The following is a 24,501-nucleotide window of genomic DNA, read 5'->3' as shown; positions in this document are numbered from 1 at the left end:
GATGCTGGTCATGCACTGATCAGGCAGCTCTTGTGGCACACTGAGGGCTTTTTATTCATTGTTGTCTCGGCCCTTTTTCTGCCAGGACTTTGTCTCAAAAAATGTAAACTTACACGAGTTTAATTCAATTTAAAAATGTAACAACCTTCTAAATTCCATTTAACCAGCGATCATTGATTCAAAGTACAAACTAAACCCTGAAGCCTGCAGCTGGCTGCTCACAGAGCTACAGGTCAGTGGTTTGAACACACTGACCTCGTGGTGTGTTGTCATCGATGGATATGTTGGCAGACGCTTATAACGCTCCTTTATTTACCTGGACTGCAGAGGGAAGAAGAGATGTGATGTGAAACACGAGCCCTGTTGGCGACAGCTCTCTCTGAAATGCAGCGTTTTGATTGAGCTGAACACAGACTCACATCCGGAGATGAAATCATGTCGACAGTCGTGATGTGAAGCTCGGAGTTGGTCACGCTCTAAAATTAATCTGTAATTTTATCATTTGTTTTCTTTGTATTTTAAAGATTTTAAAAGCCAAAGTAGACGCCTCCTGTACAGTCAGGCTGCTGAACTCATGACATTTCGTTGCAGCGTGCAGACCAGCTGTGTGTGGAGACGTGTCAGCAACACCACGAGTGTGTCCCAGTGGTTCAAACAGGCTGTTGCTGTGGGTCAGGGTTAGCCTTAACGTTTCTCTGGAGTCATGTTGGAGGAACTGTGCATGTTCAGTCTTTGACTGTGTGGACGTGATGGATGGTTAGATTCTCTGCAGCTCAGCCGTTCACTTTAGTTTTTTACAGAGAGCCTCCAGCTCCCGTACGGTTGGACCTGAGCTCTAGGACTGTACTCATGTGGTTGGTTAGATGTAGTTGGTTGGCTTGGTTCTGGTAGCGCTCCTGTCCTAACACACTTACAGTGGACAGGAAGTGACAGGAACTGATGTCCTTTTGTGTTGTAGCTGCACATCACCTTTCTGATCAGGTGTCATTCCTGCATTTAGCATTTTTTCAGTTCTTCTATTTGAAGCTTTTCCCTTCGTCACATAAAAAGCAGTGCAGCACAAAATAAATAAAAATGGAGCAAAGAACAAAGTGAGACTCTGAAACGTGTCACCTGAATGTTTGTACACCTGCAGCTGGAGGCTACGGCGCCGTGATCCGTCCCCTCAGGCTCACGTCTCCATGCATGCCGGTGTGTTGTTGTGTTGGAGTGCGAAGCCTGAACTGAGAACCACCCACTGCTGCCCAGCAACATCTGAGAGCCCCACACTTAGTTCTGCCCCAGTTGCTGCCGTGTCGGGGGTTGGAGGGCTGCTCGTGTAGCAGCACGAGTGTTTCTGAGCAGAACCATGGATAATGCATGAACATTTACAGCTCGTCGAGGCCATCAGACGGAGTGGAGGACGTTCAGACCACAGCCTCAACAGCCTCCTTCAGCCCCGACTTGGCCGGCAGCCATGATCTCTGCTGAGCACACTCATGAGATGGAGACGTCTTCATTTTAGAGTCTTCAAGCCAAATACCAGTTTCTACACATAATCGAGTAATGTTTTATATTTTAAAGCCTGCAGCTGCTCAGGATCACAGAGTACCATGAAAGCCAGTCTGGCCACTCCTGAGTCCCGTTTATGGCTGCATGGCTGGATTCGTATTGCAGATGTCTATAGTTCAGTTCTTCCTTGTCAAAGACATTTCACATATCCACACTGCCATTCTTCCAGAGGGAATGACGTCACTTTTACCAGGCGTGTGTTTGTCATGACGGCTATGAGCAGCGTGAACTGCAGCTGAACTACTGGACTGATGACAAACTGTAACCACAAGCGTGTTGGAGTTTAATGACTGTTGTGCCAACATTAGAGAGGTCTGTAGTTCCTCCAGGAGCCAGTGGGACATAAAAGTGGCTTCTCAGCACGCCATGGCGACCGTGTGACACGTCACGGTCCAGCCGTGTTTTGCTGCCATGTCCGAGCAGCCTGAGGCTGTTCTCATGCAGCTGATCACGAAGCTCTTGCACTCTGCTCAGATCTTCCTGTTTCAGGACACTTGTAGTGATTCTATCTGCCACAGCAGCTGCATTTACTCCACTCATGTGCTTTGCTGGTTCAGTGTCCAATGGGAAGCCTCGCGTGGCCAACGTCGTGCACAACGATTACGTTTAAAGTATCTGCAATTATTATTTGGACTAATCAAAAGTGAATCTCACACACCTCTAGCTGTGTTTGTTGCTGGTCAGAAGGATGTTGTCGATGACTTCAGAGCAGTCACAGCAGTGAGCAGACAGAACTATGGTCTGCAGTGATAATATCAGATCATAAATGTTAGAACATCTTGCCGTAGACGCTTCTAAACAGCAACTACACATTTATTTTTCATGTCAGGGATCAAACATGGGAGTGAAGCAGCCGTTATCGTCCTGATATGCTGACATGATAATGGCGCCCTGAGGACTCTTCTGCCATGCCGCCACACAGAAGCGCTGCTGCGAGACCATCGAGCCAACGGTCCAACGCTTTATTAAATTCAGTCTGATGCACTTTGTTCTGATGGATGTGATGCGGCTCGATGGATGTTTACCGCAGAACACTGCAGCGTTGGTGGGTGACAAACTTTTTTGTGACGTGACGCCTTCAAGCAAAGTGAGCGCCACCTTGTGGAGGCGTGCATATGGCGAGCAGCTCAGCCACAAAATGATTTTGCCTCTTCAGCTTGTTTGATTTGACTCCTCGTCGCAGGAAGCCTGGAGGCTGAGAAGCCTTGAATATTTCACGAGATGGGAGGAAAACAACATACATGATGTGCATTTATGAAGCAGGGATGTTGTGTTAAATAAACACTCACAATCTTAATTATTCATTTCACCATTTTTTGCCAAAGTATTCGGAGCACGAGCTTCAGTCACGTGATCACAGATTCCACACGCTTTAATAATGAAACAGGCCTGTAGTGTCGGCCCATCTCAGCACAGTTACAGAAACTAAACCCGTGTGAGTTTCTCTGTAACGGATTCTTAGGAACATTTTCAACTGGCAGCATTTGAAAAACTTTCTCAATTCAGCGTAAAAGTTTTACGATGACTTGAGTGAGGTGGGAAATGGAAACACCTTTTCCCACTAAGTTGTGGTGTCGCCACGTTTACCTCAGTGGACCGATGCCTTCATGGCCCTCGTCTCCAGACAGCATGAAACAAAGCCGACGGCAGCAAAGAGTCATCCACCTTATCTGACTGACTCTCTCTGTTTCTGTCATAGACTAAACTTTGTTTTTCTTCTTCCTCAAGGACTCCTTTTAGCAGGTGGTGAGCAACTGGTTTTGTTTCGAGCTTCTTTTATTCTTTTTATTGCTCGATCAGACTGAGATCTGAGGACTTAGGAGGCTGAGTCAACACTCGGGCTCTTGGTTGTGCTCCTCGAGCCACTTTTTGCAGCGTTTTCAGGCGCATTGTCCGAGTGAAGCTGCAATGGAGCTGTTCTTGGTCGACAACAACATTCAGGAAGGTTGTTTGACAGCAGAATGCTGCATTTGACCAGTTAATCCATGTTAGTCACCTCACCTGGTTTTAATGTTGTGGCTGATTGGTGAAGCGCAGCCTCAGATCCACTTAGACTAGTCTCATTGATTAGCAAAAAATGCACAGAAGGCTCAAGTAACATTAGCTGGTGTCAGACGTAGCAGGACTGATGGTTGCTTCCACCTATGGAGAAGGGAAATGCAATCAGTGGGAGATTATATCAGCTGTATTTAATTAACATGAATGCCATAACTTGCCTGCTGTCTGGAAAATGAGCTCCCCGCAAGCTGGTGTCTGTACTCGGCCCAAGGTCGACTGTGAGGAGAAGAAACAGTGTGTCAGGCATATTTAATCAACATTTTATATCTTCTTCCAGTCATCTCACTCTCAGGTTGTACCATCTGATTGTGAACTAAACCAAAGGCCTCGGTACTCGGGCCTGCTCTGCCGTGCTGCACGTCAGCCACATCTTCAGGTTTTAATCATTTAGGAGTTTTGGTGCTGACCTGATGTGATGCTGCGGCACCACTGCTGACATGATGAGTGGATTATCAGTTAGTCAGTTTATCTCCAGCAATGTTGATGATTGATTCGCTGTTTAAAAAGATTTTGCAATCAGTAAATAGCAAAAGCTGCTTTTTAAATTATGAGTTCTGGCTGTTAAATAATGAGACAAATGCTGCAGATGTAAATGTTTACTTTGATCAGACTGACCAGGGCTAGTTTATGGCCACAGATCAGTGTCTGTTGCATGGTTCAGACATGCACACTGTGGTCTAACGGACAGTAGCTGCACGTCGTGCATGTTGCAGTGCGTCTCATGCTTTACATGTGTACACACGGTGCATATTGAAGCAGGAGCCTCAGAATTATCCAGCCCTGTTTCTGAGACAGTGTCAGTGTATTGTGGTTTTGGAAGGACAAAACAAGCAATTCAAAGATCTTAGTTTTGTCTGATAGATGACTGGATTTCCTTACAGACTGACGTGAGCTCCTCCAGCTGTAGTGCTGCAGCCATGATGGAGAACAGACGCTGACATCACAGAAAACACGTCCTCTTGTTTGTAGCTGAAGTACACAACAAGGAAATCATATCTCCTTCCTTGTTTCCAGTCTCTTTCCCTCGTTTATTACTGCTTGTCAAAGAAGCGCTTGCTGCAGCCTTCGTCGGCCACGCCGCCCCAGCTGAGGCGCTGGAACAGCGAGCGGAGCTGCTCCGGATGCACTGACGTGTTGTTAATGCGCCGCTGTGATGACATTTGCCATCGCAGGCTTTGTTCTGCATGAGTGTGCCGCGTCTGCTCCAATCACGCGGTCGACAAAGTTGCGGTGATTTCTGGTGAAGTGCAGTCAGAGCGCCGCCACCTCCCCCGGGCGTCCGCTGTGTCCACCGCGAAGGTGGGCTAACGTTGGAGAGCGCTGCAGCGAGGCGACGAACCTGCTGGTCTTCAGCTTCAGGATTTACGGCAGAATAAACCCTCTGGCCAGGTCCGCCAGGTCCGTCCTCTCCTGATCGTCTCAGTACAAGTGGGGCTTATATGTTCTTTGTCCTCGCTCCAGCACCTCTAAAGAACATCATGATTGGTTGTCTACAGGTTCTTTTGACCTTTTTCAGCCTCCCAGGTTGCACCTTTGGGATGCACACTGGGTAAGCAGCTGCTAGCGCCCAGCAGCAGCTCTGGGATGTGCTCAGTAGGCCGCCGCTCGCTGGATGACAACAGCTGAGTGTGTTGCTGTGTCATCTGGCCCATTTGAAGGAAGCGTTCCTCATGCAGGGCTGCTGTCGGTCTGCATTAGGCCGACGCCATGTTTCAGTTCAGCACCGACGTCGCGGTGTGCGCATGGCCAATCAGCACGTCACATGAAATCACATGAAGTCCAAGGTGAAGAACAGCGAATGTACTAACACATCACGCTACAACCTTATAGAAATTAATAAAGTAAAACACAACCCACCGCGCTTGTTTTCCATGACAGAGAAAAGTGTGATGAAACCAGTTATTCTGACTTCATGTGTCCACGGGGTGTCATGGCGACTTCCCACATGCACAGAAACATGAGCAACACGCAGAGGTTGGGATGCAATGAAAGCTGCACCATGAGTGGAGCGCTGAACGTGATCGACTGGGATACCAAAGCTTAAAATGCTCAGAAGTCCTCATGCACGGCCCGTCAGACGGGATGCTGTGGTTCAGATGGATCAGGTCGGACACCTTGTTGCTCTCTGTTCAGATTAAGTGTTGGTCACACGCCTGTCTAAGTTGCTGGGATCTGAAAACCGTGGAGTGGAGGGTTAGTGAGTTAGTTAGAGTTCGTTAGGTTATGGTTAGAGTTAGTTAGAGTTAGGGTTAATTAGGGTTAGTTAGGGTTAGTTGGGGTTTAGGGAGATGAGAGGCTTCTCTGTGCTCAGCCCTCTAACCAGCATCCACTAAACCGTGCATCTGACGGTTCAGGATCAACTGTAGCGTCTCGAGAAGCAGCTGTTTAGCAAATCAAGCGATTTGGGGTCAAGTTAATTAATATTTTCCTTCATAAGGTGCAGATTCCAGTGAAAATGATGAAAGGTTGTTTTCATTGCTATGCAGTTGAACATGGAGGCGACGGCAGCGTGTGGCCCTCACCGAGCTCTGACCTCAACCATCCAACACCTACGATATGAATTGGCATTTCCATAATGGGCTCAATAAGTCCAGTCTGCCATGTGTGGTGTTAGGGGTTAAATGTTGAAATGAAATAAATGACCGCTTGGAAAGATGATCCTCCTGGTAGATTCAGCAAAGAAGGAGAAGTGCAGCACCCTGTGAACCAGCTGCTGGATGTATTTAGATCTCCAACCACTCATACAGACACATTACGGAGGTGATGAATGAGTTTTTCCACTCAGTCTGACGTCTGTGTCTGCCTTTCTGTCTTCCACAGTGAGCTTCATGGACTGCAGAGCCGGGAAGGTGTGGTTCAAGGTTGGAGATTCATCTGACTTCAGCGTGACTGAGGAAGGTGTGGTCTACGCCCTGCGGCGCCTGAGCCTGGAGGGAAAAGAGAAGGACGTAGTGGTGGTCTACGCTCACGACCCGCAGTCCAGTCAGGTGTGGAAGGCCAGAGTGCACCTCCACGTGGGTCCAACCCACAGCAGCACTGGACCCCAACAGGTACAAGCGCAGCAGGAGGCGAGGTCCCTGGTGTAGTTTCACCTGTTTCCTGTCAACAGCCACAGCAGCAGTGTTTAATGAAGTCTTTGGAGTGCAGACACACAGCGGTTCCACCATCCCGCCTACGTTGTTCAATTGATTAAAGAGACACTTGGGGCGGGTCTGGATTTTCTGATGTGCTCCTGTTCTACTCACCGTTGAGGCCAACCCAACGCTTCCTCTGTGTTCGTCTCAGTTTGGCGTCTTTCTCACACTTAAGCCAGTGTCAATGAAACGCACATATTTTCCAATTAACGCCTTCAGAGTCCTCTTCACTCGCTTTTAATGTGAAAACAGCACCAGAAACATGGAGTTTCATCGCCAGCACGGCCCTGTTTGTACCACAGTCAATGGTGCTGCTGCAGGATGCCGTCGGCACTGAGAGGGTGACCACAGCACCGGTATCTCCAGTTAAAAACATTTGGTACATCCAGGCTTGTTAGAATGAAAGCTTTTCTAGCATTAACCTAAACCTTTAAGTAGTTTTCTTGGATTCATTAACATCCTTCAGAACCCCAAAACCTGCTGCTGGACTGAACCTGAATGTGACCAAACAACAGAGGTACACTAAACGATCAGAACCAAAACCGTCACAACAGAGAGGATTATTAGAGTTTCCACTTTCCGACCTTGAACTGACCATGTGTGACCTGTGGTTCTGTTGGAGGATTGACCAGATCTGAGCTCTCAGTAATGATGTTTGCTTTATTTTATATGCTCCATGTAAAAAACAGAACCCGATTCTGTCAACAACGAAATAATCGGTGCTCCTGTTGCAACCATGAAGCCACGAGCGAGTCAGCTGAGCATCACATAGCAGAAACTCAGCGGCTTTTAGAACGAACTGCAGGCTGTGTTCAGTCCGAGCAGAAGGGAAACCAGTCAAAAGTCTCAGTAGGAAAGTGTCGGTAGTTTGTGAATCACCGCTGTTTCTCCAGCGTTACTAACATTTGCTGTGCATGTTGATCCTGACTTAGCAAAAGATTTTATTTTGTTTTTGTAGTGGTTTATGGCACTCAGCTGTGTTCTGCTGCACAGAAACATGTCTGACTTGTCTCTGCTGCTAGCCCTGGTTGTGCTGTTTCCAATTAAAGTGCAGGACTTTGTATCTTCATGAAGAATGAGCCCTCGGAGACCAGAGTGTGACAGGACTGAAAACCACCCGGAAAGCGCTCAGGGTTCAGAGGATTAATAGGCTCATAACTGGTTAATGGCATCATATTCAAGGACTACTTATTGCATTTATAACATTTTCAATATTCCAAATTTTACTCATCCACTGTTGCACCCATGTGTGGACACATACCTGCATCCGAGTGTGAGAAAGCCAGCATGTGTTAGAAAGTTAATTTCTGCCCCACCGCCGCCCGTCTCCACCCCCTGCTTCAGCATGAGCAGATATAAAATCACAGCTTCTCCAGCCCAGCAGGCGTCTGAGGTTGGCCAAGTGCTGATTGCAGAGACAAAGCGAGTCAAACAGCCATCTGTTGGTTTGTTTCATGTACAGCAGTGATAATAAGGCCCTCTGCATGTATTTAGACAAGGCGCTGGCTTTGATTGGCTGCTCTTCTAAACACAGCCCAGAAATAGCCGGCTGCCATATGCTTTAGCTGCTATCAGCATCGCTGACTGCAGTCGGCGAGGAGGAGAATCACAGAGAGCGAAAGAAGCTGTCAACAATCCTTCATAAGGAAAACTCATGAGGAACAGCCATGGCCGTTAGCAGCCAGTCATTTGGCAGGGGAGCAGCGTCAGCAGCCCCGAGCCCTTCAGCTGAGGCCGGAGCAGGGCTGTTATCACATGAACCCGTAGCCTGAGACAAACAGCCCACCGAGTCCACCTCAGTCCTACAAGAGTCTCTGACCTCCGAGGTTTTAGTGTGTCGGCTTTAAAAATGATCAGTTTTCAAGTTCAGAGCGACTCCTCCAGTTCGGTCATCACTGGTGCTCCTTTGTCTTGCCTGCAGTGATTTTCAGCCAACGTCACAGGACGAGAATGGAAATAAACAATCACAGCTTTGTAAAGAATGAATATATAGAGAACGTGTGATTTGGAGCAGCTGACTGAGTCTGCACTTCAGCAGGGAGCTATCTAATCACCATTTCATAATCATGTCATGAAACGTGTTACTTGGTTCGTCTTTTGCACCGCAGTGAATCTTCTGTTCAGTCATTACAAACAGAGAGCACAATAAAACAGCTCAGCAGCCCTGTGAGAGCAGTACGGGCTGTATGGAGAGCTGCTGTGTGTCAAATAAGACGCGATTCAGACAGCAGCAGTCATAAAGGAAGCCGGAAACCAGCAGCTTCATAATCGTCATGTAATTATTCTGACTCGCAGCACGACTGTCACAGTCTGGAAAGTAGATGCTTTGAACATGAGTTCAGCGACCGGCTGCTCCAGTGGCCAGAACACATCTTCATCCTGTGCATCCTCCACCACCAGGGTTAGGGTTAGAGACCTGCAGCGCTCTGCCACCGGCGGCTGGATTCAACAGGAAACTCTCTGATTTATCCTTCTGTCACTGAACAGGGCTTCCTGTGATGCTGGAGGTAGATTTCTCCTAATAGCAAACACCATGTTGTTCTGCTGAACTGTTAGTTTCTTGACATCAGCTGTGGTGTGTTCGTTAAACTGTAGGAAGTCAGTCAGGTCAGATTTATAAAACGTGATTCACACCCTCCAGGTGTCGCTTCATTCACTCACTAACTCAGTTTATTTACCTGCTATTTTTTAACAACATCTAGTTAAAGAACCCACATTATGCATGTTTCTAATTTTATTTTTTATTTATAATTTTAGATTTGAGATCTACAAGAATACGTTTACCTGCTTTAAGGGTAAATAAGACGATGCTGTTCTCCTGCTGGCTGCAGCGCCTCATTTCAGCTTCTGTCTCTTTAAGGCGCCACCAGCATGTTCAGTCTGTTCTGATTGGTCAGTGAGCTGAACAAAAGTAGAGCTGCTCATGTGCAGCAACCCCAGGTCTCTGTGCAGACAGCATAGGACGCAGCTCCAGCACAGGTAGGTCTTGTGAGGAGAGAATGGCAAACTGAGAGAAGGCTGCTCATTTCTAGCCTCTGGGCAGCAGATGTGTTCATGGTGATGTGGAGGAGTCACAGAGACACGCCTGGACTTCAAACAAAGCTTGTCTGGCAAGTAAGAAGCAGGTTTTTGTGTTTGTTTTATGCAGCACATAAACTCATGCACAGAAGAGCAGCTTCACAACGCGCTGAAACACAGAGTGAGACCTAAACACCTGAGATACAGGTATACAGGTACACTACCAGTATAACGCATCACATCCCACTCTGCTGCTTCAGGTCACACCTCCCCTCTGGGACACATTCCTTTAACCCTGCTGCAATGTCCACATGGTGTCTTTCTATCCATCAGTGTCAGGTGTAGAGTAGTGAGCTGGTGTGCTCCAGCTGCTGCGAGTGGGGAGGGCCGAGTGGAGAGAGAGGCAGGGGTTTTAGGATGGAAGGGATTATTTCATGGAGAAACCTTCTAAATATGTAACTTGGATATGCAGAGATGAGTTCTCGGGGATTTAATCACTGACCGAAGACAGACTGAAAGACTTGCAGCGTTTTGCTGACAGCAGGTGGTCCTCTCACGGATCATTTCCTGAAGCATCCTGTTGAAATGTGAGCTTTAAGCAAAGCTAACGCTCATTTACTGACGTCACCGTTTTATTCAGGTGCAGGTTGATCCCGGTGCCGCTGCCAGAACCTGCTTCTTTATCGGTTTATGTTTGCAGTATGAGAACTCAGTCCTCTTTTAAAAGCACCAGATACATTGATTCAGTATTTGTGGACGTAATTCATGAATGAAATGTAATGAAACCGGCTGAGAACACCTCTTCCTGTCTCCAAGGTCAAACTCCTCTTGAGCCGCAGGTGAATCAGGGGAGGCAGAGTAAATGAGAAGCTCTTCCTTTTCCTTATCATCCTCTGTGGACCCTGCAGCGTGGCTGCTCGGCGCCCAGTCACGCAGATCTGTGGCTGCAGAGGACACACACGCTGACAGGTGGTGGTCATTTATCAGGCAGACTATAATGAGGGCATTAATCCAAGCCACTGGAATGAGGTCAGAAATATCCTGAGTCACCAAGCCTTCCCAGAACTCAGCTGTGCCGTGTGTTTGTGAGTCTGTGTGTGTCTAGCACAAGATACACACCGCTTGTTTACTGTCTCTGCAGGTAAAGCCCAGTGATGCAACACTGACTCAGCAGGTACCAGAGATCTCGTTTCCATGGCGCAGCGTGGTTGTCAGGGGTGATGGCACTCTGAGGCGGGTGAAGAGGGACTGGGTCATTCCGCCTATCAACGTCCCCGAGAACTCACGAGGACAGTTCCCCGAGGACCTGGTCAGGGTAAGACACACTCACACACACTGTGAGGACCCTCCGCTGACCGGCCCAAGCAACACACAACAAAGATGCAGAGAAGCAAAGAACATAAAGGCACAAACCTTCATTAAAATAATCAGATGCCATCGAAATGGACAATGGCCACAAAATAAAACTAATCGAATGCAAGAAACAAGGAGATGTTGTAGCTAACAGCACGGCGAGCCAACGCAGCCAGACAGAGCAGCATGAGGAGTAACGGCAGCTTCACCAGCTTTGCATTTAAAGCTTAACACATAAAAACCCACTCAGATGACCTTCGAAGGCCTGCAGCCTGCCACAGACGTACGCTGGAGCGCTGCTTCTTAGACAAGAAGCATGAACTTCAAAGTCTGCTTGAAGCTGATGCAGACGTCTGAGTATCCTTCAGTGGGACAGAACGGTGTATTAGTGGATGATGTGAAACAGCAGCAGAGGGACATTTAAGGACCACACAGACATAAAGGGTCAGATTTGCACAATCATGACTCACAGTTTTCACTGGACTGTTGATTTTGTTTCTCGTGATCATCGGACTTTAAGTGCCAGTCCATACTTGTTTGCTTTTCGCTGCAGCCTTCCTCCATCTGCACCGTGTTCACACTTCCTTTTCAGACAGAGGCTTTTTCCAGCCATACTAACTGACCTCAGTAAATGAGCAGCATACAGTCATCCTCTGTTTGTCTCCTGCTGCTATTTGCATGATCCTCCCTGAAGAGCAAGAGGCTCCACCTTGCAGCTATTCTCACAGAAGCTGCAACTCCAGCCTGCTGCATCTGTTTCGTACATAAAGCACACGTCTGGGACAGGATGGATCACACCTGCAGCCAAAATTCAGGCACAAAAACACTGACCTAAAGATGTAGACATATATAATCTCTACTGCCTAACCCTAACCCTTTTTTTTCTGCTTGCTGTATTTCTATATTGTCTACCTTTGTATTTGTTGCTTATTGTTTCTTGCTTTTATTGCTTTTTTGCTTTTATCCTGTGAAGCGTCTTTGAGTTCTTGAAAAGCGCTATACAACTAAAATGAATTATTATTCATTATTATTATTATTATATTTGTGGAGTTTCACAATCTGATTTTCACTACTTGATAATAATTCTTGGAAACATGATGCAGACCTGCAGATAGAAAAGGCCTGAGCAGCTTCTCATGTTCATTTCATGTTATGTTCATGCAGAAAGCCTGATTGGAAACCAAACTCAGCTGTTCATGGCACAAGCAGAAGCACAGTTTGGAATCATCTGACTTCTGTGGAGGAGCTCCGAGGTCCCAGAACGGAGCCGCAGACGGAAATGTTCTCTGACTGAAATATAGAATAAACTAAAACTGTTAATAAAATGAAAGACATCCATCAATACTAAACACCTGTCGAGTGTAAACAAACAGACGCACAGCGTTTTTTCTTTCTGAGTTATGAGGACAGAGCAGAGTCGAACCAACCCTGTGTTGACTCCTCAGCGTAGCGTCTGCCGTGTGGCAGATGGAGCTGCTGCCTGTAACCTGATTACCTGAACAGCTTGAGCAGAGCTCAGCTGCTGCCGTCTACATATGACTTTAACTGACGACTAGAGCGCCGGTACAAAGCGGAAAGTAAACGTTCTGTAGCATTCTCACTTCTCAGTTTGTATCATGTTCTGTCTTTTTAACCAAAGAAAGCTGCAGAGCCGACGGCCTCCCCATCACACACGTCAGCTCCTTTCTGTCTGCTGTGTCTGCTGCATCACACATGGAATAGCTATGTGATGCCTGAGCATAGGGATAGGTTCTGGACCTTGATGAGCACTGTATGCAGGGACGTAACCTAAACAGAAAGCTCTCCCCGTCTGCAGGACCTTGACATGCTGCTGACAGCTGCTGCAGCTTGTAGGGAGACTTTAAAGCTGTTTCAGGACGACGGATACGTAACATAAAGGAAAGGATGCCGTCCCTGTGATGCTGTGCTCCACACAGCTTCATTCACACATATGTATGACAGCAACAGTCTCAGTGCATGTGCAGTGTTTGCCATACGTGTGGAGAGTCACACTTATGGAATATATGGAGATACTACATGAAATCCACACCCAGTGCCAGACATCACACTGTGCACACGCTTTCTAATGGGACAGTTGTTTCTGAAATGTGGGGCATTGGACAGATTCTGATATGCTGTATTGTTAAGTTGTAAGGCCTCAGAGTGTAATCCCATGGCCAGTAACTTAATACTTAGACTTACAGGTGGCTACATGGAGACAACAAACAACAGGCTGAAGCAGCTTTGCAGCGTTCCTACGACATTCAGGGAGCTATGTCATCACATCTGTCACACAGAGAAAACAGAATGAAATATCCACCAACCTGTGTGCATCTCTTATCCTGTAGCCTGCTGAACTCTGAAGCCCTCATCCCCATTTGAAAGGCGTGTTTTCTTTTTTAGAACTTGTCAGAATGGCACGATTTATCAGAACAAACTGTAGAAACAACAGCAGCAGACTTCCACCTGGCCGGCAGTCTTTAAGCTGCTCCTCTGTGAAAACACAGCTCAGTTAAACATCGTCATATTTAATCAACATATTCTTCACGTCTGGTTTAATAAGTGGCCATTTGTACTGACTTCTATAAAAATAACATAACTTGTACTCTCCTCGTGCGAATGGAAAGCCATCGGTGACTGTTTTTAGAAGCTGTTTATCTGAACTGCAGTCTGTATCTGAGGTGCCCCCATTTAGAAGATATCCGTTAAAGCTGTGGGCAGTTGGACAGAAAGTGTTCATGAGCTCCTTCTGCTTTCGTTCATGGCTGTGATGCTTCCATAGAAGTTCAGGGCTTTATGATGCCGTAACGAACGAGCCCACCAGGAGTGAGACTGTGTGAACGTCGGGTGTTTTCAGGGTGTTTTTGTGGCGTTATGAGCCGTCGATACAGACAGCAGAGAGAGGGATGACGTGAAGGTAAAGGGAAGCTTCCAGCTGATTCAGGGATGCTGTGGTTCCTGATCACACCATCAGCTCCTGAGCTGAGATCATTGTGTTAAATCAGCTGCCCTCGGTGTCACTTTGCTGTTCGTCTTTACTGAGCAGTCGCTGTGACGCCGCCGCATGCAGCCGCTTTGGTCAGGCTGTTCCTGGTGCATGACATCTGGGTGCCAAATTTAAGAGGAACAAAGTCGTATTGGCGGCTTTAATTGTGAGTGGCTTTGAAACAGAGAGCCAGATGCTGCTCTGCTGAGGACAATGTGAACGAGCAGAGCAGCTCTGAATGGGATTTCTGTTTGTGTGGCGCTTGTGTTCTCGCCCACCAACAAGTGTTGAACTGAATACAACAGGTGCAGTTAAATCAGACTGGAATCTTTCCAGTGTTCGACTCATCCGTCCCGTCTCTGGGTTTTGTAAACATGTCTGTTGTGTCCAGACCCGTCCTCGCCGCTCTGTCTGATGATATGGACAACGTGCAGGATATTAACGCAGCATCACAATTTAATTCGACTTCAGCTCACATCACATCCCTGTTCTGATACAGCAGCAGCAGCCTCGGGCGTTCGCCGAGTGTTGCCTGCACCAGCCTAAAGTCATCCTGACACACGAGACACATCCAGGTCAGACTCACAAACTCTGGCTTCACTTGTGTTTTATTACGTTCTTACCTTTAAACAAGCAGTCACACTTGCTGGGGAGAAGTATCTGCAGAAATACACTGACAGATGCAGATGCTGACAAAGAAGCAGGAAAACGATGTTTATTCTGTGCAGACGTTTGCTTCTTGTTGTTTGTTACCGACTCCATCAGTTGTTGTTCCAGCTCATCATCCATGTCTCCTTCTCTAAATGAACTCTGTCTGTGTTTGCTGTAGATCCGCTCGGACCGGGATAAGAACCGGATGCTGCGTTACAGTGTGACGGGCCCTGGGGCCGATCAGCCTCCGACTGGCATCTTCATAATCAACCCCATCTCAGGCCAGCTGTCGGTCACCAAGCCCCTGGACAGAGAACACATCTCCAACTTCCACGTAAGACTCACAGCACATTGAACGTTGAATTTCTCAGTCCAGTTCCCAGACTGAGAACACTGTGGTTCTGCAGCTCCAGTTGTTGTCGCTGCTCTGAACATTACAGTGACATAGATGAATCCACGGATAGACAAAGACTGCCTGTACATCTGGAACACGGGATTTCAAACTGCAGCTCTTGTTAATGTACTCTAAAAATCCATCCATCTATCCGTTATCCATACACCGCTTAATCCTCACCAGGGTCATGGGGGGCGGAGCCTATCCCAGCTGACTCAGGGTGAAGGCAGGTTCACCTGGACAGGTAACCAGCCTATCACAGGGCTATATGAGGTGCCAAATGTAAACATTCAGTCACACTTTTCTAGCTGATAAATTTTTAATATTTAGCTCATTTTCTTCACATTTGAGGTTGAAATTAAATGTTCACTCTAAATCTTAAATGTAAATGTTAAATCTAAATCTAAATGTGTCGCCAAGTGTAAAGCTAAATATTTAGAAAATATGCAAATAGGCCACGCCTCTCAGTGCGCACAGACCCGCCCACACATCTGACCGCCGTGCCGTGGATGCGGAGGTGAAGTGAAGGGAAGGACCAAAACATGGCCGGTTCTGTCCAATTAGGAGAGATTGAACGGGCGGTTATGGCAGGTGTGTGTGCTGCACTCCAAGGTGCACTCCCGCCGGTACCGTCCACACCGTTAACGGGAAGTTCCTTAGTTATAGCTTTAACTTTTCACCTTTCTCCTCCTGAAAGTAACGTTGGTGATAGTCTGAGCCATGAGAATTCGGCGAGATGAGAGCTTATCAGCCAGCTGATTGACCAGACAACTAGTTAGAGAGCTTATCAGCCAGCTGATTGACCAGACAACTAGTTAGAGAGCTTATCAGCCAGCTGATTGACCAGACAACTAGTTAGAGAGCTTATCAGCCAGCTGATTGACCAGACAACTAGTTAGAGAGCTTATCAGCCAGCTGATTGACCAGACAACCTGCCATGGTAATCTTGGTATATTTTTACGTGTTTCGTCTCTTCGCATTACCAAAGGGCGGCCTGTTAGGAACTGGTGTGGCGGGTCTGTCTGTTTGGACGGCACTGACGGTTACTTTCAGATTTCAGTGGCGATACATGAAGTTCTGCTGCCAAAGCTCAGAATGAAACCGCTGCCTGCAAGTAGGTGTTTGGACTCATCCAGACATCTGTGGCGAGGTGACAGGTCTCATCTGAACCTTTACAAAGAAGTTGTTTTAACTTTGGTCGCCTAACGAGTTTCCCAGTTGAGTGTGACTGGGTTTGGTCAGGACTGAAGTGGATTCAGTGGATTCACAGTGGCCCTGTGCTGGCTGCTTGTGGATGGCGAATCTGCTCCCGGTCGGGCTCGACATGTTGCTCATGTGTTTTTATTTTCATCTCTGCTGCCACGCTGTCCTGGATTTATTCTCTCTCATGCATAGAGATGAAGGAGAAAATGTTTTAAAAAGGCACTTACTGTTTGCTCACTATATCTAATACAGTCACCAACAGCTCCGAGAGTCTAACCTTTTGATCTGTAGGAATGCTCCCACTACTCGCACTGGGGAGTGGAAATCTGGAGTCGCAGCACAGCGATTTGCATTTAAGCCGTCTGATGAATATTCATGTGATTGGATGTAGTTGTCAGAGCGAGGAGCCGGGATTGGCCTGCATGTTTATTCATGAGGGAGGCTTTGGCTCTGTGAGGGCCTGTACAGATGCTCCATGTACTGTAAGAGGTGACTTATCGGGGCCAATCAGTCGCTGTGTTCAGCATCTTTGACCATATTATGCAAAAGAAATACATCTCACAGGCGTCCGTCTGAACTGAGACCATCAAGGTTATAAAATAGATTTTGGATCTTCAGAGCGGCTGCTAGGATTGCTCTCTCTGCTTTTTCAGGAGTTTTCCTGATGATGATAGTCAGTCTTTGAGCTGATTTTAATGGCTTACATTAATTACAACACGTTCTATTCTGGAGCTTCTGTGCCACCTAATGTTTCGCACTACAAAGTGGAATATCACATGGTGATGTGGAGAGCGTCGCCCGTATGACACAGAGTCGGGCTGTGATGGTGATCATCAGTAATCAGAGACTGATATCTGATATATGCTGTGGGAACACACAAACTCCACCGCAAAACTTTGATCAGAAACTGCTGAAGATCAGATCTGATTACCAGCCATATTACTACCACCTACATATGGTTCAGAACGTTTAGAGGTTCAGGAGTAATTGGCCTGCTGAGCGTGAAGTCAAACAGAATCCAGCCAATCGGAGCTGACATTAGGGTCCACTCTGGACTTGTCAGCAGCCCACAAGACAAAGCACAGACAGCCTCTCACACCTACGGCCAATTAGCTGGACATGAAAGTCGGGGCATGAGGGAGGAAGCAGGAGAACAAGCACAAGGAGAACATGCAGAGACCTCAGTCAACCAGCAGGTTCCTAACCAGAACCTTCTTGTTTGCACCACCTGTTTCATTGTTCGTGTCCCTCCACGCTGATGTCTTGGAGTCTGGGACAGCAGCAGACCCTTTGGATCTTCTTGGAGATGCTCTCCCAGACCTTCAGACCTCTCCCAGACTCCCTCAGCACTCGTTTAAACTCTCAGCCTTCAGATTGAGATGAAATGAAATGAAAAATACTTTATTTGTGTGATCATGTGACCGACTCGGCCAGTCGAGGATATTCCAGCTCTTCGCCGTGTGAAGCGCTTTGGTTGCTTTGGCCGCGTGATCTGCTGAACAACAAAACACGGTTCAATAGGTTTGGATGCATTTGGCTGGATGTGAGCACACAGATTACTCCTGTATACCTCTGCATTCATCCTGCTGCCTCTGTCGGCACTGGCAGCTCCACTGGCAGCCAGAGGACCACGGCTCCGACAGATCAACTTTCCCTTTTTATCTCCACCCTGTCCTCTTCCGTCGTTTGATAGAAGCTGGCTGCTGGTTCATCAGTTCGTTAAACTTTGCTACCAACTCGACTTGTTTCTGTGAACTGTCGCCTGGTCTTCTGCCGGGTGTTTGCGTCTCGTGCGGAGTCCTGTGAGGTTCTGATCCTGAAGTCTTCCTTTGATCAATGACGAGGAAACATGTTCGCCTGCATCCTGACTTTCTGTGCAGCCATAAAGAGATTTTTTTTCTTCACTATGCAAATGATTTTCAGCTCATCCTCACACTTTTGCTCCTCGGTTTCCAGCTCGTTTAACATTTCTAGTGTTCCTGTGAACACACGCTTTGTAGCCTGTTGGCAAACAGCCACCTTTGATATGGTTTTGCTGTTTGAAGCCTCAACATTTCCTTCACTTGGCGGTCACCTGTCTGCTCCTGATATGACGGGCAGCCTTACCTCGATGTAAACGGCAACTCTCACTCAACTCCTCGGTTCGTGAACCGATGTTGAAGCAGCACAGAGCTGGCCCAGACACATTTATTAGTCAAGCACATATACATACGTACGCATACAGCGTGTTGACAGTGTGGGCAGCCGCTGCGTCTCCTGAGATGTGACCGAGCGCTGAACGCCTGTAGGCGGGCTTTGTGGAACGAAGCTCTGCTGTGAACAACAAGTAACGCTTTTATCGCTGTTTATCGCTGTTTTAGCTGAACCTCTTAACCTAATTGTCAGGGTGTGTGTGTGTGTGTTTACAGCTGCGGGCCCATGCCGTGGACCTGAACGGGAATCAGGTGGAGAACCCCATCGACATCGTCATTAACGTCATCGACCAGAACGACAACCGACCAGAGTTCACACACACCATCTTCAATGGCTCCGTTCCTGAGGGATCCAAGCCTGGTACCAACACACACACACACACACACACCCACACACACACACACACACACATAGACCCGGAGGTGTAGCTTGTGCAGTGACTCCTCCCTGTGTGTTTCCCTGCAGGATCTTTCGTGATGACCGTGACAGCGGTGGATAAGGATGATCCCAAAACCGCCAATGGCATGCTGCGATATAAGATCCTTTCCCAGAATCCCCAGAGCCCCTCCTCCAACATGTTCACCATTAACAACAAGACCGGTGACATCATCACTGTGGCTGCAGGCCTCGATCGGGAGGTGTGTGTGTGTGTGTGTGTGTGTGTGTTGTCAGGCTCCTTCCTAAACCCATATGGTGCGCTGCCTCTCAGCCTGCAGTGTCTCCTGCAGCATACAGGCAGACTGTAGCTCTGTGTGTTTTCCACCAGTAATAATCAAACAGAATTTCTTCTGTGCTGTTTGGGCGCCAGCGTACAGAAGAGCGACGGATGATCTGACAGTCAGTCGGACTTCTGCTGTTCTGAAGAATGTTCCGTGTCTTTAAATGAACACGTTTTAAATTGTTAGCACACAGTTAGAAACGAGCTGTGCTGCTCTTTTCTCTGAACATGGTTCCCACCAGTCCCTCAAAATGTTCTTTGCTTAAAGCGCCCTCAGTGGCTGTGGAGCCTCCAGCACATCCCAGGGCCTCGGTCTGCAGACAGTTGGTATAGTTGTCATTGCGTAGCGTGGTGTGACGTGAAGGTGGTGGTACTGTACTAGAACAGAACCCAGCCAGTGTTCTGTGGCTCACGCTGAAGGGGACAGATTATGTTTTGCGCTATTTTGTGCCATTTATGGACCAATTCAGTTTGGATATTTATAGTAAATGTGGTTCAAGGTTGACATTAGGAGGTAGATGTGTGACCAACGGTCCTCAGACTGCTCTGAGCACTGCTTTACCAGCAGTGCTGCCTCGATCAGCTGTTTCTAGCGACTGCTGTACTGGTTAGTCCATCACCTAGATGATTAACTAAAAGCAAAATGACAGTTTCATTTAATTTAACTTTATTTTGACAGAACATGCCAGAGTATGAAGCAGCCCAGTTCAGCTGGAAGCAGCAACCAACATGCTGAACTGTTAAACTGGAGCATGCAGCATAGAAACACTGGATATTTACCAGCAGCTAATCCTCTCCTCCTTATTGTGGACTCGTTCTCTGACTTCGGTTGCAGCTTCAGATGTGTGTATGTATGCTGAATACAGGCGTGAGCGTTCACATGTGCGTATGATGGTTTCTGCATGACGTCACAGATGCTAGCGGGCCGAGCAGCAGCCTGAAGCGGCTGCTGTTAACACTGAGCCACGTTTCAGTCACTTGCTCCATCGTCTGACAACAGAAACCAGGTAAAGGAGAGCAGACTGAGGAACTGGCTGTATTAAAATCAGTGTGTGTGAGCACAGAGAGCAGGAGAGAAGCAAACAGACGTAAGAGCCGCTGTGGTTTCTCTTCAGGAGTTTCTGCTCGTTGTGCTGCTGCCGTCGGACGTCTGAACTCCACTCAGCGAACAAACAAACCGCCTCTCTGTCAAGTGATAGTTCGAGGGAAGTGAAGTAACACAAAAATCGTTGGTTGGTTAAAAACATTGATGCAATGCATTTTTTTTGTCAATGTCATCGATCCTGCTAATGAATGGCAGCAGCCTGGTTCTTCTGCTTCATGCTGGACTCCTTTATAAGGTCATGTGCTTCAGGCACAGCGCGGCTGTACGCTTCATTCTGCTCAGCTCACAGCGAGCTGGACATGTTCCTCAGCAGGCGTCCAGAACATGGCCAGTCAGAGGACAGTGGGCTTAGGGAGAGGAGTCTGCAGGAGACGGGAGCTGAAGCAGCTTGTCTCAGGAGGAGGATGAACGGCGGGGCTGCCTAACACCGGTGGAGCCGGTGTGACATAAATCTGGGCAGCCCACCGGGGACATCTGCATGCAGGACAAAGCAGTGGCCAGCAGGGTGCTCACAGATGCTGATCTGCTGCAGAGGTGGTGTCCTCTGGTAGCATCACCACAACAGTCCACTGCTACGCCTGTCTGCGTTTGCAGGGTGGTGCAGTCCAGACTGAAGGGGCCAGTGCAGATACGTTAGGATGGTTTGAACTGAAATGTATTCAAAGCTCCTCAAGTGGAGCCCCAGAATAAACATTTAGAGCTCAACATGAGCAAAACGATCCCCTGCTCAGGATTATAAACTACCTGCGTGTTGTTCTCAAAGCTTGGACAGGACTGCTTACACTGGACTGGCCCAAAAGACTCCTGCGTTACAGTCAGGCAGAGTGTAAACAGGTTGTTGTTATGTGGAGGTCAAAGTGAGGACATGGAAATGCTGCTATCACCGGTTCAGCTGATGACTGCTATGAGGTCAGACAGGGTGGTTCTGTTGTTCTGGAGCTTGGGCTCTGAACCACAGCGAGCTGTAGTCGAGCCTGACACGTCCTGCTTCTCCAAACTAATGGATTGGAAAGTTTAAACACCATTTCAAGCTCAAGTCAGCTGTCAGAGTACCTTGTAATTACCTTGAATTATTATTTAAAATATGTTTGATTTTCTTGTAATTATGTCCTTGAATACATTAAACATCTTAATTTTGGACAAGAAGCCATTAATTTCCATCAGACATGAGTTAACGTCTACCTTTCATGCTAAGAATGAAATCTAGATTGCTGTTTTTGCCCTAAAATGATGGTACTCTCCTTGGGGAGGTAGGACTATAATGGGATTGGTGCAGGAGGTGTGGAGCTGTTACACCTCGCAGCCATTAGCTCTCTGAACATTATTGTTAAGTAGCACTGAGTGAGTCATCAGCGTTAATGGTGCTTTGACAGAAGGACAGTCCACTTGTCAAACTATAACATTTGCATTTGAACTCAGGCTTGTTTAATCTGTTTCACATCTGCTTGAAAAAAGAAGCGTGGCTGGATGCTGTAGTGTGCAGAGTGTGTGACACAGAGGCTGTGGAAGCTTCCTGAGCCTCTTTGTTGTCTGTCTGTCTGCAGAAAGTCACCCAGTACACCCTGATCATCCAGGCCACGGACATGGAGGGAAACCCCACGTACGGCCTCTCCAACACCGCCACCACGGTCATCAGGATCACTGACGTCAACGACAATCCGCCCGAGTTCACCACGGACACAGTGGGTCCACACACACACACACACACACACACACTCTGGCTGGCGAACCGCGGCGGCTCTAAAGCAGCGAGCGGGCGAGGCGCTGTTCGTCTAAACGGCACTAAAGCTCTGCGAGCTTTTATTGGCAGCAGGCAGATGGTGGAGCAGTGAAAAGCCAATGAAACATCCAATATGTTTACCCTCCTCAGTAAAGCTGAACAGGTTGGACAGGAAGGAGCGGTGTTTGTGGGAGCTGTGGCCTTTATTCTGGCTCTGAAGCAGTCGGCGGTGCTGCGCTGAAGCATTAATGCGCTGCTTTGTTCATGTGTTGGTTCTGAACCCGCTTCAGACTGCTGGTAACTCTGCTTCTTTCAGTTCTTCGGGGAGGTGCACGAGAACCGGGTGAACGTGATCGTCGCCAACCTGACGGTGACCGACAAGGATCAGCCTCACACTTCAGCCTGGAGCGCCGTGTACCGCATCATCGCCGGAGACCCCACAGGACGCTTCTCCATCCCCACTGACCCCACCACCAACGAGGGCCTGCTCACCGTGGTCAAGGTACGATCTGGACTCCTCAACCAGACTGACCAGAAGCCTGCTGACCTAAAGCAGACACAGGGGGCTGCTGCAGTATAAAGATGAAAAAAACCTTTCCTGGCATCTACAAACTGTTTAGAACTTCTTTAAATTACCAAAACATGTTGATAATTCTTTGTTTTGGAAAGATTACAAGCATGTGATGTTAATAAGTGGTTTCCTGAGACAGTGCCAGAACAATGAGACAGGTTTAATCACCCTCAGGCCAGAAGATGAAGCGTGGAAGGAAGAGGAGTGAAGTGGAGCAGGTCAGAGACATGAGCTGGTGTCAGTCTATCTAGGTCTTTGAAACCAATGAAGGAGCCTTAAAATCAAATTTGAGGGCAGATATGATCTCTCTTCTTCTGTCACAGCTTATTTCAGACTAACTAAAGGTGAAATAAGGAGGACCGAAGGACTCTTAGATCGTCTCACAACAGAAAACGATTTTAAAAAGTCTCCAAACCCAAAAAGAGTCCCATGTGTGGGGCTGCCCCGGTCCAAGATCCAGTCAGAGCCCTGATTTGGCTCAGAGTCTTCATTTCCTGCATTTGTTTGTCCAACACAATGCACATGCACGAGTCCTCCAGGTGGACTCCAGCACACCACTACATGGTGTAATACGCTCAGGGCTTGCCCCAGCTGTGTCATCAAGCCGTAAGAGGCGTGGCCGTGTGCTGTGGGAAATGAGTAACGCAGCATCAGCAGCACGTATGTACATGTTCACCAAACACACAAACAGAATAAAGGTCCAGTTCATGTAATGTCCAGCGGTGTTCCTCCGCCTCCTCTCATCGCTGCACACTTTGTCCTGATAATACAAGCGCCATTAATTTGTTTAAAACGGTTTCATTGGTTTCTGTTTAATCCGCTACATGATGTTTGCAGTGATAGAAACAGGAGCTGATGTTTAAATCGTAGTGAACGGCCAAGTCTGGTTCTGTTTGGGGGCTGCTCACAAGCTTCACGTTGCAGAAACTGAGATTGTTCATGTACAGACAGACAATGTTGACGCTGACAGAAAGAATATTTTATCCTTTTTTTGCTCCTGAACTGGTCACAGATACCCCCTCTATCAGCTGGAGGTCCTGAAATGTTAAATCAGCGGCTGGACAGTTTGGCCGTGCGAGAACCTTTTTGGACCTCCGCAGACAGACGGAGAAACAAGCGTCCCCCAGTGGACCTTCCTGCTGCACCACTCAGAGACACAGGGAACCTGACAGATGCAGTTCAGTGCAGTTTCAGTCCTGTAACACCGAGTCCAAGCATGTGTCTGTCAGGAGCTTTACATGAAAGGTCAAGACCTCACAGGACACCAGGGGCTGGCAAACTTTCCAAAACAACAGTGCCAGAGACTCCGACCGTCCCTGGAGATGCAGAAGCACACAGATGTCGCGCACAGCCATGCACAGGCTCCGACAGGCCGACAGCTTATGATTCAGCAAAAGAACACATCAGATGAACAGTCATGAGATTATTTTACAGCAGCTTCTATGGACTACCTCCATGTAAACATTGGAGAGGCAAGAGTCAGGATTTTTATTTGCCAGCCGGTCTCGGCACATTAGAGTTCTTATGCAGCCTCTCTGAGGCCACGTTTACACAAACTACACAAATCTACATTTTCAAAAATAACATCCTTCACACCAGATCGATTTCAAAAAATCTTGGTTTAAACAAACCCGCATAAACACGTCATTTAGAGCTGCTATGAGCTGCCACACCTACAGGGGGCAGTGTAACGAGGAGCATACAGCCATGCTAGCCAATCAGAACCCTGGAAAAAACACAACAACGAATGACTTCCTGTTACTTCACCGGTAATGGTGCGAGGAGCGATCCTCTTCTGCTCCTCCACATGATGGAACATTTCTGTTTGCACAAACGTAGAAACCAG

General features: G+C 47.7%; 1 protein-coding gene across 1 annotated transcript in view; it reads left to right on the top strand.

Annotated features, from left to right (window-relative positions):
• Nucleotides 1-24,501, top strand: part of LOC103355473 (cadherin-2-like) — a 96,265-nt gene that overhangs the window by 43,686 nt on the left and 28,078 nt on the right. Inside the window, exons 3-9 of the mRNA XM_008279295.1 lie at nucleotides 6,430-6,659; nucleotides 10,903-11,076; nucleotides 14,930-15,085; nucleotides 18,757-18,901; nucleotides 19,007-19,179; nucleotides 21,909-22,046; nucleotides 22,401-22,586. Of these exons, the coding sequence (XP_008277517.1) occupies nucleotides 6,430-6,659; nucleotides 10,903-11,076; nucleotides 14,930-15,085; nucleotides 18,757-18,901; nucleotides 19,007-19,179; nucleotides 21,909-22,046; nucleotides 22,401-22,586 (1,202 nt within the window). The remainder of the gene's footprint in view (nucleotides 1-6,429; nucleotides 6,660-10,902; nucleotides 11,077-14,929; nucleotides 15,086-18,756; nucleotides 18,902-19,006; nucleotides 19,180-21,908; nucleotides 22,047-22,400; nucleotides 22,587-24,501) is intronic.

Source organism: Stegastes partitus, unplaced genomic scaffold (assembly GCF_000690725.1).
Source record: "Stegastes partitus isolate 25-593 unplaced genomic scaffold, Stegastes_partitus-1.0.2 Scaffold153, whole genome shotgun sequence".
Classification (NCBI taxonomy): Eukaryota; Metazoa; Chordata; class Actinopteri; family Pomacentridae; genus Stegastes; species Stegastes partitus.
The sequence above is the reverse complement of the archived record's forward strand: the minus strand, read 5'-3'. Positions and strand labels throughout refer to the sequence as shown.